The sequence below is a fragment of the Helianthus annuus genome, chromosome 16 (genome assembly GCF_002127325.2).
Source record: "Helianthus annuus cultivar XRQ/B chromosome 16, HanXRQr2.0-SUNRISE, whole genome shotgun sequence".
Classification (NCBI taxonomy): Eukaryota; Viridiplantae; Streptophyta; class Magnoliopsida; order Asterales; family Asteraceae; genus Helianthus; species Helianthus annuus.
This window is the reverse complement of record NC_035448.2, coordinates 41,732,011-41,748,241: the sequence shown is the minus strand read 5'-3', so window position 1 is coordinate 41,748,241 and position 16,231 is coordinate 41,732,011. Positions and strand designations below refer to the sequence as shown.

The 16,231-nt window shown below is 38.6% G+C and overlaps 3 protein-coding genes across 4 annotated transcripts; 2 read left to right on the top strand and 1 right to left on the bottom strand.

Moving 5' to 3' along the window:
• The first annotated feature begins 2,256 nt into the window (after window positions 1-2,256).
• Window positions 2,257-6,145, top strand: LOC110918092 (probable LRR receptor-like serine/threonine-protein kinase At2g16250). The gene is made up of 4 exons (XM_022162470.2): window positions 2,257-4,357; window positions 4,903-5,031; window positions 5,205-5,227; window positions 5,328-6,145. The coding sequence occupies exons 1-4, from the start codon at window positions 2,547-2,549 to the stop codon at window positions 5,861-5,863; spliced, it is 2,499 nt and encodes an 832-aa protein (XP_022018162.1). The 5' UTR covers window positions 2,257-2,546; the 3' UTR covers window positions 5,864-6,145.
• Window positions 6,146-9,232: 3,087 nt separating this feature from the next.
• On the top strand, window positions 9,233-12,935 carry LOC110915353. Of its 2 annotated transcripts, none has more exons than XM_022160033.2 (6): window positions 9,233-9,516; window positions 9,585-9,692; window positions 10,457-10,581; window positions 10,809-10,909; window positions 12,611-12,670; window positions 12,777-12,935. In XM_022160033.2, the coding sequence occupies exons 1-6, from the start codon at window positions 9,300-9,302 to the stop codon at window positions 12,859-12,861; spliced, it is 696 nt and encodes a 231-aa protein (XP_022015725.1). In that variant the 5' UTR covers window positions 9,233-9,299; the 3' UTR covers window positions 12,862-12,935. The 2 variants fall into 2 exon arrangements, with proteins under 2 accessions (XP_022015725.1, XP_022015724.1); XM_022160032.2 differs by having other exon boundaries at window positions 10,454-10,581.
• On the bottom strand, window positions 12,714-14,281 carry LOC110915352 (putative S-adenosyl-L-methionine-dependent methyltransferase Mjls_1072). Its single transcript, XM_022160031.2, has 2 exons — window positions 13,702-14,281; window positions 12,714-13,606 (listed from the first exon to the last, which is right to left on the bottom strand). The coding sequence occupies exons 1-2, from the start codon at window positions 14,063-14,065 to the stop codon at window positions 12,993-12,995; spliced, it is 978 nt and encodes a 325-aa protein (XP_022015723.1). The 5' UTR covers window positions 14,066-14,281; the 3' UTR covers window positions 12,714-12,992.
• Between the last annotated feature and the right edge of the window lie 1,950 nt (window positions 14,282-16,231).

The window sequence follows — 16,231 nt, the reverse complement described above, 5'->3', positions numbered from 1 at the left end:
AACACAAATCGACAAATATCTTATTACTATTTTTACTAAACTGCCCCTAAAAATTTGTTTTCTGCCACCATTTTTTGTTTTATATTGACAAATAGCAATCATGCTGTTCTGATATTTTATAAACTAGTGGGAATTTTTGGACATTCGATCACTATCAGTTCGACTCAATACAATTTTGATAGAATACCAACACTCGATATAGCAATCGATACATATTTTATACCGATCAATATTGTTTTTACATTACAATTTTCTAATTATATTATAATAATAAATATTTACATTTGATTTTTAATTGTTTTAATATTTTAACAAAGTAGTTCCAGAATTTAATAATATTTATATATGAAATTTAAAACATACCACACACTCTGGTTTCTTAGTAATATCTACCAACTAAAAGAAGCAACCAAAAAGAAGAAAAGAGGAAGTAAATGCAGTATCCCAATATAATGTTAAATTGATTGGGTTTGGTACTAATAGAACAAAAACACAACCAAACATTGGACAAATGTTAATGTTATGCTTTTTTCTTCAGTGACCACAAAAAGAAATTTACAAAAGTAAAACAGAACATTAGTGGGTTACATATCCTGACTTTATCTTTTCTTTTATCATATAATAATATGAGACTGAACTAAAGATTTACCCACAGGAATTTGCACATGATGACATTGCATGATTCTAACCACTATTGTAAAAATGAGATTAGTCGGTGATTAATTGCTAGTCGGTTAGGCACTGATTAGTTTTTGGTTAATCAGTAGTCAGATCTAATCAAACCTAGTAGGTCGGCCAAAAATCAACGATTCCGGTCAAATTTATGTTAAAAGTTCCGGCTAAAATCTGTAAATCTCGGGCAGTTTCCAACTAAACCATGTAGATTCCGGTGATTAATCCTATATACTAAAAAATGGGTTGATGAGGGATTAAAACCAATCTACTTAAATATTACCTATAAATGTGTGTGTGTGTGTGTGTATACTGAAAATACATATAAAAATCTCAATCCGATTAATCATGATTAATTCTGATCAATCGCTAGCCGATACCTCACCGACCGATTAGCGACTTTTACAACAATGATTCTAACTATGTTGGGACATTCACAATGAAAACAACAACTTAATCATGTTAAAGAATGATGAATAAAACTACTAAGATTAAGTTGTTTGTTTTTTCAGAGGTAAAACGTCTGCAGTGTGCGGACCACATCTGCAGATATCTGTAGCAGAAGAGGTGGACCAAACCTCTGCAGTCTGCAAGAAGAAGACTGTTTGTTTTTTAACTTCTGCAAGAACAATCGAATCACTCAAAACAACAAGAACAATCGATTTGTATAAACAACAAGATCAATCGATTGAAAGATTTTTTTTTTCTTTTCCTTTTTGTTGTCACCAATTTGTTATTTAGTACCCCCAATATCCCTACTTCTTCGAAAATATACCCTTAATTACCATTCAAAGTTCTTACAATTGGTCTTCACGATTTGCCAAAGGCTACATATTAGTCTTTAAGATTGGCATACAATTTACGTGTAATCTTAGGTAACATCAAAGGCTACATATTAGTCTTCAAGATTGGCATACAATTTACGTGTAATCTTTAGGTAACATCCATATTGTAATTGATCAATACTTACCCGATAGTTACCCCGACAGCTTTTGGATCGGGTATAGCCAATGGGTATTTTTAATAAACTTAGGGTGTATCCGAAACTTACGGGTATACCCGATGGGTTTTGGGTCGGGTTTGGAACAACCTTCTATAATCGGGTTTGGGGTTGGGATTACCCAAACCTATCCCTAAAAGCGAAGTCCAAGGCGCAAAGCCCATGTTGGGTCTCACTAGAAAATCTTTTTTTACCTTATTGCAATGCTACTAATCAATAAGCAAGTTGGGTGATCAACGGTAACTCAGAGTTACTATTGATGGGTTTATGTCGAGGGTTTTTTCTACTAACGTAACTGAATAACTACAAACAATTATAACGCCAATTGATATGTTGTGATGGTTTGCCGCCTTTATAAGGAAAATTTTTGGTCTAATTCTAGTATGCGGTTTTCCATAACGAAACCTACATATTCATTCTTGTTTTTCAATTTGAAAGTGATCTCATCACGATTCATAGAAATACCCAAACTTACAATTTACAGAGAGAAAACACGTTACCACCATAACATGTCGGCACCTTATATGTCTTAATCATATAATTGCTTATTGATTTGTTAAAGAAAAAAGGTTTAGCTTCTTTTTCTTCTCCAGTCAACACCACCAACTTGATCTCCCCCTTCATCCATTGTTTCACACACATTATCTCTATTTATTATCTTCACCAATATTGTTGTGAATAATATTGGCGCTTCCATTAATATACATATATGTTCACAAACTTCCCTTTTAGATTGCATTTAATTACTTCAAAAAGCCTCTTTTTGGCGCCTGATTTACACACACACATACACACACAGTCATTATGATTAACACGGATATCACCCATCACACCAATCATCACACAATCATGCTTGTATAATGTTCATCAGTTGATGTTCATCACAACAATCATGGAGAATTTGCTCAAGGTATTGTTCCACTTCTGTTTCTTCTCGTTGCTGGTTAACTCGGTAGTGACTCAGTCGGACTCGGTGCCACTGAGTTCGAGGGTAGAACGAGTCGCGTTGTTAAATCTTCGAGCTTCTTTAGGAATCAGAGCCATTTACTGGCCGAGAAAAGCTGACCCCTGTGCCAATTGGACCGGGGTTAACTGCTTTAACGGCCGGGTTACCGGAATAAATTTGTCCGGTTTGAAACGCACAAGATTTGCGAAACGTAACCCTAGCTTTGCTATTGATTCTTTGGTCAATTGTACTCGATTAGTTTCGTTTAATTCATCTGGGTTTGATCTTCCAGGGTCTATACCTGACTGGTTGGGGCGGAATTTAAGTGCACTCCAGGTGCTCGACCTAAGGTCTAGCTCAGTTTTTGGTCCAATTCCTCAGTCAATTGGGTCTTTAAACCAGCTTAATGTGTTACTTCTTTCAGATAATTCGTTTACTGGGATTGTCCCAGATTCTTTGAGTCAGCTTTCGTTGTTATCGAATTTGAATTTGTCGGTTAATATGTTAACAGGGTCCATACCCTCTACGGTTTTCGGGCTCAGGAATCTTGAGGTTCTTGATTTGTCTTCAAATTTCTTATCTGGTCCGATTCCGGTTGAGGTTGGTTTGATTTCGGGTTTGAAAATTTTGAATCTTTCTAATAATAGCCTTGCTGATTCTGTACCTTCAGAAATTGGTAATCTTTCTAAGTTGGTTGAGCTTGATCTTAGCTTTAATGATTTGGGTGGTGATTCGTTTGGAAACGTGACGATAAACATGCCGGATATCGTCTTTCTTGATGTGTCTAACAACAACTTAACTAGCGAACTTCCGGATTTCATAGCATTTCCGAATGCTTCTCGTGTCAGCTTAAACTTTTCAAATAATCAGTTCTATGGAAACGTGAGTTCCAGTCTTCGAAATGTTGGTTTCGTTGATCTCTCGAACAATTATCTTCAGGGTTTAGTGGTTAGTACCGGAAATGAAACTATCTTCTTATCAAGAAACTGCTTTCGTGGACGCTCGGACCAAAAGAGTTTGAACGACTGTGAAACATTTTATGATCGGGTCGATCTTCCTTTTGATAGAGATTCCATGGCTCCAGTGCAACCTCCAATGCCGAAAAAGAGTAGCAAACGCTTGAAATATGTGTTGGCGGGAGTTTTTGGTGGGCTTGGCGTCGTCGTAATTATAGTTATAATAATGGTTATAATGTTTAAAACATGTAATAAGAGATGTCTAAGCCAAAGAAGTGCAAATGTAGAACCGGTACAAGAAGAAGGAAACACGATCGATCAAAATATTCCAATTGATATAATAAGCTTCACAAATTCATTTACATACGAGCAAATGCTGCAAGCTACAAGCGGTTTTAGGGACACAAACCTTATTAAGCATGGCCACAGTGGAGACATCTTTTCAGGGAGATTAGAAGACGGAGTTGACGTAGTTATCAAGAGAATCGATATGCGATCCTCGAGAAAAGATTGTTACATGTCAGAATTGCAGTTATACAGTAAGGGTACGCACACCAGATTGGTACCTCTGTTAGGACATTGTTTAGAACACGAAACTGAAAAACTCATGGTGTACAAGTACATGCCAAATGGAGATCTATCAAATTCTTTGTACAGATCTACCAGTTTGGAAGACGATGGTTTGCAGTCGTTGGATTGGATCACGAGATTAAAAATTGCTACCGGAGCTGCTGAAGGGTTAGCGTACTTGCATCATGACTGCGATCCTCCCCTTGTTCATAGGTAATTAAAAACTTAATTTTCGGTTATTAATACTAGAATAAACTGCCATTTTGGTCCCTGTGGTTTGGTCAACTTTGCCACTTTAGTCCAAAACTCAAACTTTTTGCATCTGGGTCCCTGTGGTTTCAGTTTTATTGCCATTTTGGTCCAAAAATGAAATCAGGTCATATTTGTCTTATAAAATTCTGTTATTTTGTCATTTTCCGCAAGGGCAAAATGATCATTTTTTTTTTATAAATAAATACCATATTTTATAAGACAAATATGACCTGATTTGCCCCTGAGGAAAATGACAAAATTGCAGGATTTTATAAGACAAGTATGACCTGATTTCATTTTTGGACCAAAATGGCAATAAAACTGAAACCACAGGGACCCAGATGCAAAAGGTTTGATTTTTGGACTAAAGTGGCAAAAGTAACCAAACCTCAGGGACCAAAATGGCAGTTTACTCTTAATACTATACAAAAATCTTCCGTTTCTTGCTGGTTGTGTAGACGTTGGGCCATTATTTATTTATTTATTTTTTTTTTTCTGATTTACAGAGATATTCAAGCAAGCAGCATCCTACTTGACGATAAATATGATGTATGTCTTGGAAGCTTGAGTGAAGTTTGTGCTCAAGAAGTGGATAATAGTCAGAATGTTATCACGAAACTGCTGCGAATTTCATCGTAAGTATCATTTCTTTTGTTATGTGAAATTTGCGACATATAAATCTCTTCTATGAGGTTCGAGTAGAGTTGCCACTATTGACCCATTTGCTTTTTAATGGGTCGATTTGGGTTGTGTTTTATCTCAATGACAACATACTTATACCTTTTTGTTCTTCTTTGTGGATGTGCAGGAGCTCTGAATCAACACCTTCTGGTATGTGAACATCTTTATAACATCAACTACTTTTGTATTACCCTCTGTTTCGTTTATATAATTTTCCGTTAAGTTAAAACTTATATTTTGGAACAAACAGGACCACCACCTCCTAATTGTGCGTATGACGTATACTGTTTCGGGAAAGTTTTACTTGAGCTGGTAACGGGTAAACTCGGAATCAGCAATCCAGAAGATACATCCACAAAAGAATGGCTTGACCAGACTTTGACTTTCATCAACAACTACGACAAAGATTTGATATCCAAATTCGTTGATCAATCGCTAGTTATAGACGAAGACTTACTGGACGAGGTATGGGCAGTAGCCATAGTGGCCAAGTCTTGCCTAAATCCAAAGCCGGCAAAACGCCCTCATATGGCTCATATTTTGAAAGCGTTGGAAAACCCTTTTCGGGTTGTAAGGGAAGAAGACTTCAGTGCTGAAATATTACGAAACGGTTCATCAAGAACGTCGTGGAGTGCGGCTTTGTTTGGTAACTGGAGGCAGAGCTTTTCGGGGAGCACGAATAGTCAAGGTCAAAGTCAAACAAACAAAGAGGGTAACAGTGGTACAAAGCTTTCCAGGAGAGACAACTCTCAGGGAAGCAGTGCAGATGATAAGACTATCCAGTGAGATTTTCCTGGAACGTAACGTTGTGGAGAGACGAGATGAAACTAGATGATGAAAAGCCGTTAAAAACTTAAAATGGTCTTGAAATTTTGACAAACGTCGTCTTGTTTGTCATGTTTGAGGGGATTGGATCCGCGATGTGAGGTAAGAGTATATAAAAAACTGGTTTGGTGCCAATTCTTTATATGGTTCTGAGATTTTGTGCTTGCAAAAGCATGTATTGTTGTGCTTGATCAGATCCATTTGAAGTTAAGTGTAAATTGCAAAGAGTGTAGCTTTGTGACATGCTATTGTAGTAAAGTAATATGATTGTACCTTAAATATTCAAGAAAAAAATGCTTGAATTAAAGGGAGCTTATGGGACTTAAAACTTAAAGAGTGGACATTAATTAATGTTGATGTTTAACTAGGTCCTGAACAGTAACAGGTTTCACTATTGTTTAGATAAACTTATTATTTATGCTATTTCTAACTTTAAAACTCACTAACAAGTAAGAAAACCATTGAATACACCGGTTGGGTCAATCATTCTAGATCAAATGGTGGAAGACTTACATTTCTTTTGGGAGTTGCAGGTTCAACTCCCACTTGATGCAGAGTGAGGCACGGACAATGATAGGAGACCTAGGAAAACTTGGGTTCGATGCTTGAGCCAAACAGGTGTTACCGGTAATTTCACCGTCGTGCCTACGGGCAGGTGGGTTACTGGGTTTTCCTCGGAATTGGTGGTGGACTCGGGTTACTCTCGGAGTACTCCGTTTGGTCCAGTGGGTGCCCCGAGAGTGCTCGGAATTAATTCTGTTGGCAGTTAAAAAAATAATAAAAAATACACCGGTTGGTGTGAAGTTATATTAGTTAGAAACCAATTAAATTGCATTCACACGATTTGGCAATAGTATTTATACAAGTTAGGTGACCAGTTTGAAGAATCATGAAACAAGTATTTTGTTTGGTTTACAGTTTTAAAGGTCAACCAAGAAGTTTAGGCCTACCGAACCGTTTAAATGTATTATGTATTTTAATTTAAGAGTAAAATACACGGATGGTCCCTTTGGTTTAACTACCAAACCAAAATTTTAGATTTGATCTCTAGCTTTCGAAAAGTATATAGATGGTCCCGATAGTTTACACTTTGTGGGTCAAGTTATTCTACAAAGGTTTCTAATTGTAAAAAGTGTAAGAAGGATTTATAGAGTGACAAATGTCCAATAACCTAAAACTAAACCCACTACATCACCACCAAAAACCTAAACACCCACCCCCACCCCACCCCACCACCACCACCACCCAAAAACCTACCCCCCCCCACACCCAAAAACCTAAACGCACCCCCCCCCCCCCGCGGCAAAAAAAAAAAAAAAAAAAAAAAAAAAAAACTATACCTCACAAAAAAAACCCCAAAAAAACCTAACCCCCCCTCACCCCTACCCCCCAAAAACCTAAAAAAAACCTAACCCCCCCCCCTACCACCCCCCAAAAACCTAAAAAAACTAAACACCCACCCCCACCCCTACCCCCACCTAAAAACCTAAACTCCCACCCCCTCGGGAAAAAAAATGGTGGGTGATGTGGGGGGGGGGGGAGGGTTTAGGTTTTTGGTGGTGGTGGATGTTTAAGGGTTTTTTTTTTTTTTTGTAGTGGGTTTTTTTGTGTAGTGGGTTTTTTTAGGTTATTGGACACTTGTCACTCTATAAATCCTTCTTACATTTCTTACAATTAGGATCCTTTGTATTTGATCCTAATCCTACACTTTGTAACGTATTTAGTCCCCAACTTTGCCAAAATCACATGAAAAAAAAAACCCCTGTACTTTACTGATCCTCTCAGTTTTTATGTTATTTTATAGTTATAATATTCAGGAGGCATAGATATCATTGTATTTAGGATTATTGGATTTTATCATCTCCAACTATTGGCTATTGGCCGCTGTCACCCCTAACTATTACTTTGACGCTCGTCACCCCCAACTTAACACTTAATGTATTCTGGCACCACGTCGTTAACTGGTCACTAACTTTTAATCATGTTACTATAATTTTGGTGGTGTCATAGGGATCTTAGGAAGGTTTTAGGGATCTTAGGACACCCCAAAAGTATAGTAACAGGATAAAAAGTTAGTAATCAGTTAACGATATGGTGACAGAACGCACTAAGTGTTAAGTTGGGGGTGACAAGCGTCAAAGTGATAGTTGAGTGTGGCAGCGGCCAATAGCCAATATTTAGGGGTGATAAATTCCAATAACCCTTGTATTGTTCAACCTTTTATGTTTGGAGAAATTCATTAAACTAGTTATGTACACTAGTGTTATTTGTCTACAATTATGTCAGGATATAGTTACATAGATTTCTATGAGAGTAGTATATCTTGTATTCTTGTTTATGTATTTACTTGCATTCGTGTATCAATGATTCAGTCCCATCAAGCTAAAAATAATGTCTTGCATGTCAACTTTTTACTTGTGTATTATCAGCAATCATATAAAATCCTAACAAAAAAAAAAAAAAAAATTTATCACAATAGACATATTTGACTCGTGTAGTGTTGGTTTCCTTTCCTTGCGTATCTAAGGTGGAAATAACAATACAGTATTAGGTTTGCTACTTAAGGTAAAAAGTTAAGAAAAGAAATATCATCGATTCATAGCTCAATTAAACACGTACAAAGACAGATTGCTATGTATCAGTGGTTTTATTATCGATGTTCGTTGTAGGCTCATAAGATCAATCATCCGAGTGATGTTGGGCAATGTTGCACAACCGTTGTCGCACCACAACTATCTGTATTTACAACACTCTACATAAATGGGTGATGCAGTACTCATTATAAGATACCTTCGTTCGTAATTGGTTGCGTTAATTTAACCTTTGTTAATCTTTTAACATCCATATCATTACAAAGATAATAGAGACCGGTCATCAAACATTGTCCTGAAATTGCACTTTATTATCAATTATCATGATAACAACACTTTAATCCAACCAACAATTTCTAACACTTTGTTAATTTTCAAATTATCTTGCATATATTAATGTTTTTTTTTTTTTTTGAACGGCCAACAGAATCAATCCCGAACACTTTCGGGGCGCCCACTAGGCCAAACGGGGTAATCCACCCGCTCGTAGGCACGACGGTGAAATTGCCGGTAAAACCCGCTTGGCTTAAGGATCGAACCCAGGTTTCCCTGAGTCTCCTATCATTGCCCACCAATGCCTCACTCTACACCAAGTGAGAGTTAAACTTGCATCTCTCAATAGAAATGAAAGCATTTTATCATTTGATCTAGATATCATTGGCCCCACATCATAGTTTTAGTTACTAAAGTGGTGATATGCAAAGTTACATAGTGTAGGGGTCTAACTACAACTTATCCACATAAAATCTCTTTTCTTTAAAAAAAATAAATAATAATATTAGTATTTTATAACACCACCCGCAAGGATGTCACCACCGTCAATTTCCACCCTTATCCCCTCCACCACCGTCACCACCACCGCCCTATTCCCCCCAAAATCACCACCACTTTCAAACCCCAATCACCCCTCCTCTCTTCTCACCCGCAGAGATGCCGCCGCCAGCGTCATTCTAACATCTATAGCCTCCCTCATCCCCTTCCTCCCTCAACCACCCGTGGCCACCGCATTCTCAATCGGCATTTGTACGTAACCCAATATTTTCAATTTGTTTTGGATTAATGTGTTTATCTGATATTTTGAATTGTTTCAGCAGGACCAAAGGATTGGTTGAGAGATCAGAAGAAGAAAGCGGCCAAGTATTTGTTAGCTCCGATTGATGCCTCTCGCAACAGCCTTCAATCTGCGTATCTTTTAATCAGTACTGTTTCTTCTAGTAGTAAAAAATGGGACCAAAAGAATGTAATTTTAAATCATATTGGGCTAATGGGTCTAGTTAGTTCATTAAAAAACCGGTTTACTTGTACCGATTATGCCATTCCAGGCCAAATTATAAATTTGTACCGATTTCGTCCCTGACATTCTTGAAACATGCTAGTTTCATCCGAAAACTAACGTCTGTTGCTAGTTTCGTCCGTGTGGTTTGTCCAGTTATGCCAGCAGGTTTTTACAGCTGTTAGTTTTTTGGACAGAACTGGCATGTTTCGAGAATGCCAGGAACGGAAATGGTACAAATTTGAAATTAGGCCTCGACTGACATAATTGGACATTCCACAGGGACGAAAATGGCAATTAAGGGGTTGTTTGTTTGGCTCTTAATGGTTCAGACCTCTTACTGGTTCAACACTTAATGGTTCAGACTGTTTGTTTCGGAGCAGATGTCTGAATGGTTCAGACATTTGCCTCTGAATGGTTAAGACCTCTAATCTGAATTGGTCAGACATTTGTCTCTAAACGGTTAAGCATTATACTGGCTCTTAATAGTAAAGACCTCTTACCGGTTCAACACTTAATGGTTCAGACATCTTACTGGTTCAGCACTTAACCATTCAGAAGTTGCCAAACAGCCCCTAACTCTAAAAAGAACAATTAAAGGGAGAAGTGCAGTACTTTGCCCCAATTTTTTTCATAAGAGTAGATTGAAGTTAAATGTGTTTTGAAATTGGTTGATTTGATTGGCAGCAGGTAGCGGTACATCGCCGGAGAAGGATCTGGAAGAGGTTGGAAGACTGGTTATATCGGCATCGAGGGATTGTATTCCACAGGAGAGGAATTCTATCGTTACCTTTCAGTCGAATACCGGAGTTGAGGTTTTATTTCTTAACCATGCACCTTACTTTTAGCAAATGAATTAGGAGAACTATTACTCTATTAGTCAGTTAGTATAGTTAGACTTTCTGTTAGTTCTGTTATATTGTTGTACCAGTTTATAGTTGATGCACATATCATTTCAGTTTATTGATTTTCTATTTCTGTTGTCATACATGTTCTCTTATAAGTTTAAACTGTAAGATCATTGATTCATTTCAACATGCAGGTTTGCACATTCAAGTTGGTCTTGAAGAATGCGGCTTCATTACTCGATGACAAGGATCCAATAAAGTTGGAGGCGGATGCTAAGCTCAGTGATTTAGAAAGGTACTTGTAGTTTTAAGTTTTAACAAACGGTTGTTAGCTTTAAAAAACTTGTCAACATTAGGGTTTCGGATGATGGGATATGGGATCGTGGGTGATGCTAAAGAGACAACACCCCCAAATCTATACACCTGTCACATCATACAGGCCATATGATAGGGCGAAAAATGGTCGTACGGGCCATTTGACGTCGTCATTGGTCATTCGTCAATCAAACATATCGTACAGCCGTATGATGTGGCAAACACCACCTCATAGGGGACCTCATGTGACCATTTTTCGCCTGTCATAGGACCTAGGGGTGTGCAAAAAACCGAATTAACCGACAAAACCGAACCAAACCAAAAACCGGTGGGTCGGTTAATTGGTTTTCTGAAAACCGAAAGTAGCGGGTCGGTTATGGTTATCAATGTTTCCAATCATGGTTGTAAAAATCCCGACTAGCCTTTGATTAGTCCCCGATTAATCACTAGTTGGAGGTTCACCTATTAATGGCTGATTAATCGCTGGCGGTCAGTGGCGGTGCTATTCTAGCCAAATTTTGGCTAGATCCCGGCCAAATTTCGACCAAACTTTATAAATTCCCAGCATTTACTTAAATAATGGGTCCATGAGGTGTTAAAACATGTCTACTTTAAAGAACTACATATAAAAATGTGTATGTATATATATAACTAAAAGTTACATATAAAAAACCCAATCCGATTAATTCCGATTAATCCCTATTAATCCCGATTAATCGCTACTCGGTACCCCACCGACCGACTAGCGCCTAGCGATTCTTACAACATTGGTTTCCATACCCACCATAACTGAACCGAACCGACGTGTAGTAAATCTTTGTCTAATTTTGGACTTTTCATTTCATCACTTTTTCAGTATTTGATCGTTTTGGTTGAATGTTTGTTTGAATTTACGAGTTATATCATATGCTTTGTTTGAGTATTTGGTAATAAATGGTATCAATATTATAAACTATATTTACTTTCTAGTATACATAATATATACAAATGTGTAATAACAATTTATTCCATGGTAAAAAAAATCAAGTTACTTTTAGCTAGGCCTAAATTCACGGTTACCGGCCCATAACTGATCCACTATAACCATCAAAACTGATTAACCGAAACCGTCATAACCGATCGGTTATGGTTATGATTATCCATTAACCGACATCGCGGTTATGGTTATGGTTTTGAGCAAAAACTGACCCACGCACACATTAGGACCCATATGACTACACATTTAATCTGGTTCGTGAACAGAACCCGAAGGTCAACCCGAACCAAAACCGATATGGAGAGGAACTGGTTTGAACCCGATAGAAACCGTAGGTTCGGGACTAGCTTGTAATCCTCTCCTTTGGAACCCAACCAAACCGGTAAAAACCAATCAAAGCTGGTCAAAAAACCAAAAAAAAAAAAAAACCCGAACCGGTTTGAACCTGAAACGAACTTTTACTTTTTATTGAACAACCTGAACCGATTTAGTGTTTGAATCCGATTTGTGCACTTCTACATATGACCAATTTCGCATTGTCATATGGCCCGTATGACACGTCCGTCTGGGACAAACGCCATACGCATCAAACTTTTTTAAGTTGTGACCCAATTGACACGAGTTTGAGTTATGTTCATGTTTCTTGAGTTTTGGATACATAAAAGTCAAAAGAGTGTTACACCATTGTTGCATTTCTAATTGCAGGTCTTTTAGTTCTCTTAATAGTGTGGCAAATGGATCTGCCCCTCAGCTTGCATCTGATAGGTACCTTTTTGTTGAATCAAACATGAAATATAGTTTCCAAAAGTACTTTTAAATCAAACATATAATAATATGATATAATATAATATTTATATATATTTTGCTACAGACAGAAGGTGGCTGATGCACTAATGGATACCATATCTTCTCTTAACAATTTTGAGCAGGGGATTAAAGATTGTCTTGAACTTTAAATCATTTACTTCTTCATCATGTAAACCTCCAACTTTGTGTTTAGTTGTTCATCATTTACTATCTTCTTACTGCTTCTTTAAAGAATCACATTAATGCAAACAAATCTACATATATAACATATCTCCGCTCATCAAGAACCGTTGGGTGAACCGGAAGCCTGCACCAAATACAACCGACGGCACGGAGTTCCATCATCCGGGTGGTTTTGGATGGACCTTGGCAAACCGCGCAGCCGGTTAAACAGATTATGTGGATCATGCAACAGACCGTAATCAGCATCCGGGTCACCAATTTGTGAAAGTTTGACATCGGAGAACCCTAGAGACGGAAGCAGTTGATCAGGCCAGTCACTGTAGAAGTGGTAGTTGGTAGCCGAAAGTGCGGTTGATTGTTTGTTCATGAAATCCGCTAGCAAAACCGTGTGTGTGATCCTGCAGTTGTCGGCTATTATTTTCAACACTCCCATGGCTTGAGAATGAGGGAGGTAATAAATGATTCCTTCGAGAATCCACACGGTGTTCTTCTCGGGGATGAACCCGGATTCCATAAGCTTCTTGAACCAGTCGTCGTCTCTGATATCTACCGCTATTCTTCTAAGCGATTTCGCGATCATCGTCGGCTCGTTTATCAATCCGATTGCTGCTTGAAGTAAAGTATGTTTCATTTGCATCACCTCCGGAAAATCTATCTCATAAACATCACTTTCTTTCAAGCATTCTAACCGATACGCCCGCGTATCCATTCCTGCATAATTCATGTTTACATAAGAAAAACAACAGTACAGGTGTACAACCTCCAAAACCGGCAAAACCGATAATGAACGGAAAAGGATCACCAACCTGCACCGAGAAGAACAACCTGAGCTCCACCACCACCAAACGACTCAACCGCAAGCTCCAGCTTCGAATCGAACCACAGAGTCCTAACCGCGAGAATCACACCAGAAACCTCCGGCGCATTATTCAACCGGTCTTTCTTGATCTTGTCATAAAGATTTTTCAAATACGTCTCACCCGCGAACAACTCGGCTAATGGGTCATTTACAACATGGTTCCATAGTGCCCGTCCAGCTGCAGTCTGGCAAGCCGACTGTTTAACCGAGTCCCACTCACTCTCTATGGTTGCATGGAGCTCCCGAACCGCTTCACTGTATGACAACACTGGTTGTGGCCAGTTATGGTGATCCGGGAGGCTGCCATTCATGTTTAAGATTATCTTTGGCTTAATTTGTTGGGAGGTGAAGGTGGAGTTGAAGAAGAGAGTAATGCATATAGAAAGAATTACAAGGTTTTAAGTGATAAGGGGGAAAGATAGCCAATCGTATCCATGTTCTTGGCATAGGGTAGTGAAGGAGTCCACGATGACCACCCAATTTTCATGAAGGAAAATCACACTATTAACTAAATACTCACATTTTCTTATTAAATTTCTCCATTTAATCGTCATAAAATCTTATAATAATGGAACCACAATTGATACTAGACACGTGGACCATTTTTATACGTTAACAAGAGAATGGGTGACCATTACTTCATCACTAAACAACCAGCCAATCACAAGTTGCCATCTTATTCTGTTAAAATTCTGTCACACCATCACTAAATCACTTGCACCACCAATTATTTGAAAAACATAAAAATATGAAAGACAAATAATTAAAAACGGGTTTTTCGTTAAAATCAAAAAAAGTACATTAAAACAAATACAAATAACCTAAAAATTACAAATAAAAAAAATTAACCTAAAATATTAAAAAAAAACAACCTAAAAGTTAACAGGCCAACCCCGCTTAGCAGAATTTCCCGTTTGCGATCTAGTAGAATCGACAACCACGGTTCTATGGCATTTTTATGCAGCTCCGTGGCAACTTTCAAATCCCGGTTCTTCACTTCTTTGTGCAAGTGTTTGATGTATGTTTCATCTCTTTTTAATTTTGATTTCACCAACGCTATGTGCCGTTCTTTATTGTCCACAATTTCCACCATTTTTGCCTCCTTGTATTCAGAGACAACATCCACCAAACCTTCTGTCACACCCCCAAAATCCCACACGCGGAGTACCACCGCTTGGGAGCGTGACATGACCAGGATCAAGCCACCAATCATATTGAACATGTAAATAAGTAGTGATAAAAATCCATCAATACGAAAGGTGTTCATCAAAACCAATGTAAATAAGTGTAGCGGAAGCATTAACGTAAAACCCAACATAAGTATTAATGTTTGAAACGTCATAAGTGTTTATTAAGTGTTCACGATCCATTGTCCACAACGACCTGCTCCTCCTTGTGCAAGCTCCATTAGTACCTAAGGTCCTGCAAGGCATGCAGTAGAGAGTCAACAACTAGTTGAGCGAGTTCACCAGTAAGTAAAAGCATAACAGTCAGTCCGTATGTAACATGTGGCTCTACTGGGCCGATATTGGTTTCTATTGGTGGGGGCTTCCCATGTTATTTATCCACTAGACTATACGTTACCATAAGTGTTCTACATATCCCGAGAACAGAAATACGTACAAATTTACGTAGGATTTACGTAAGTATCCTTCACAACCGAGGATAGGGGTACGTGGGGGTTTACGTAGGTTTTACGTAAGTGCCTGACACAACCGAGGCAGTAGTGAGTATCCGTTCACGTAGGTTTTACGTGAGTGTCCTTCGCATCCTAAGGACAGTGAGTAACTTAGGTATACGTAGGTTTTACGTATGTGTCCTGCACAACCGAGGACGATGGTATGGTAGTCTAGTAATAGTGTCCGTATGAATCTATTCAATATTATCTTTTCAATCCCATTCCCAACACCCCGGGAATCCCATGCCTTGGTAAGAGTGTGAACTCACCTTGGGTTTGCTCGGCAGATACACAAAGTTCGGTTAAGCTATTTAGTGATCAACCACGTCCTAGCATGGTTATCATACAAGTCAGGTTCGTATTCGAATATAGCACATAGGTTCTACACGTATTGTGGCAAATATAATCATGGCATGCACAAGTATTCATAGCAGTCCAATAGCAGACACGTAACAAGTTCAAGTATCCGGCCCAATCAATTGGGCTCGTGACAGTGCAAGTCCAAACAGTGTGCATGTGTAGCCGGTCTCGAGTCGAGACTAGGGATCTCGAGTCGCAACAAAAGGAGGTCTCGACTTGTGCCCAAATCACTCGAGACTAGGTGGTCACAAGTCAGGTCTCGAGTCGCAACGGGACTCGCAATGCAGGTCTCGGGTTGTCATGATCAGGTCGAGATCACACGGTCTCGAGTCGTAATCCGGATCCGCAACCATGGTCTCGTGTTGCGCTGTTTGTGGTCTCGAGTCGAGACTGTGAGGTCTCGACTCGCAATCTATGTCGCAACTAGGTGTGTAACTGA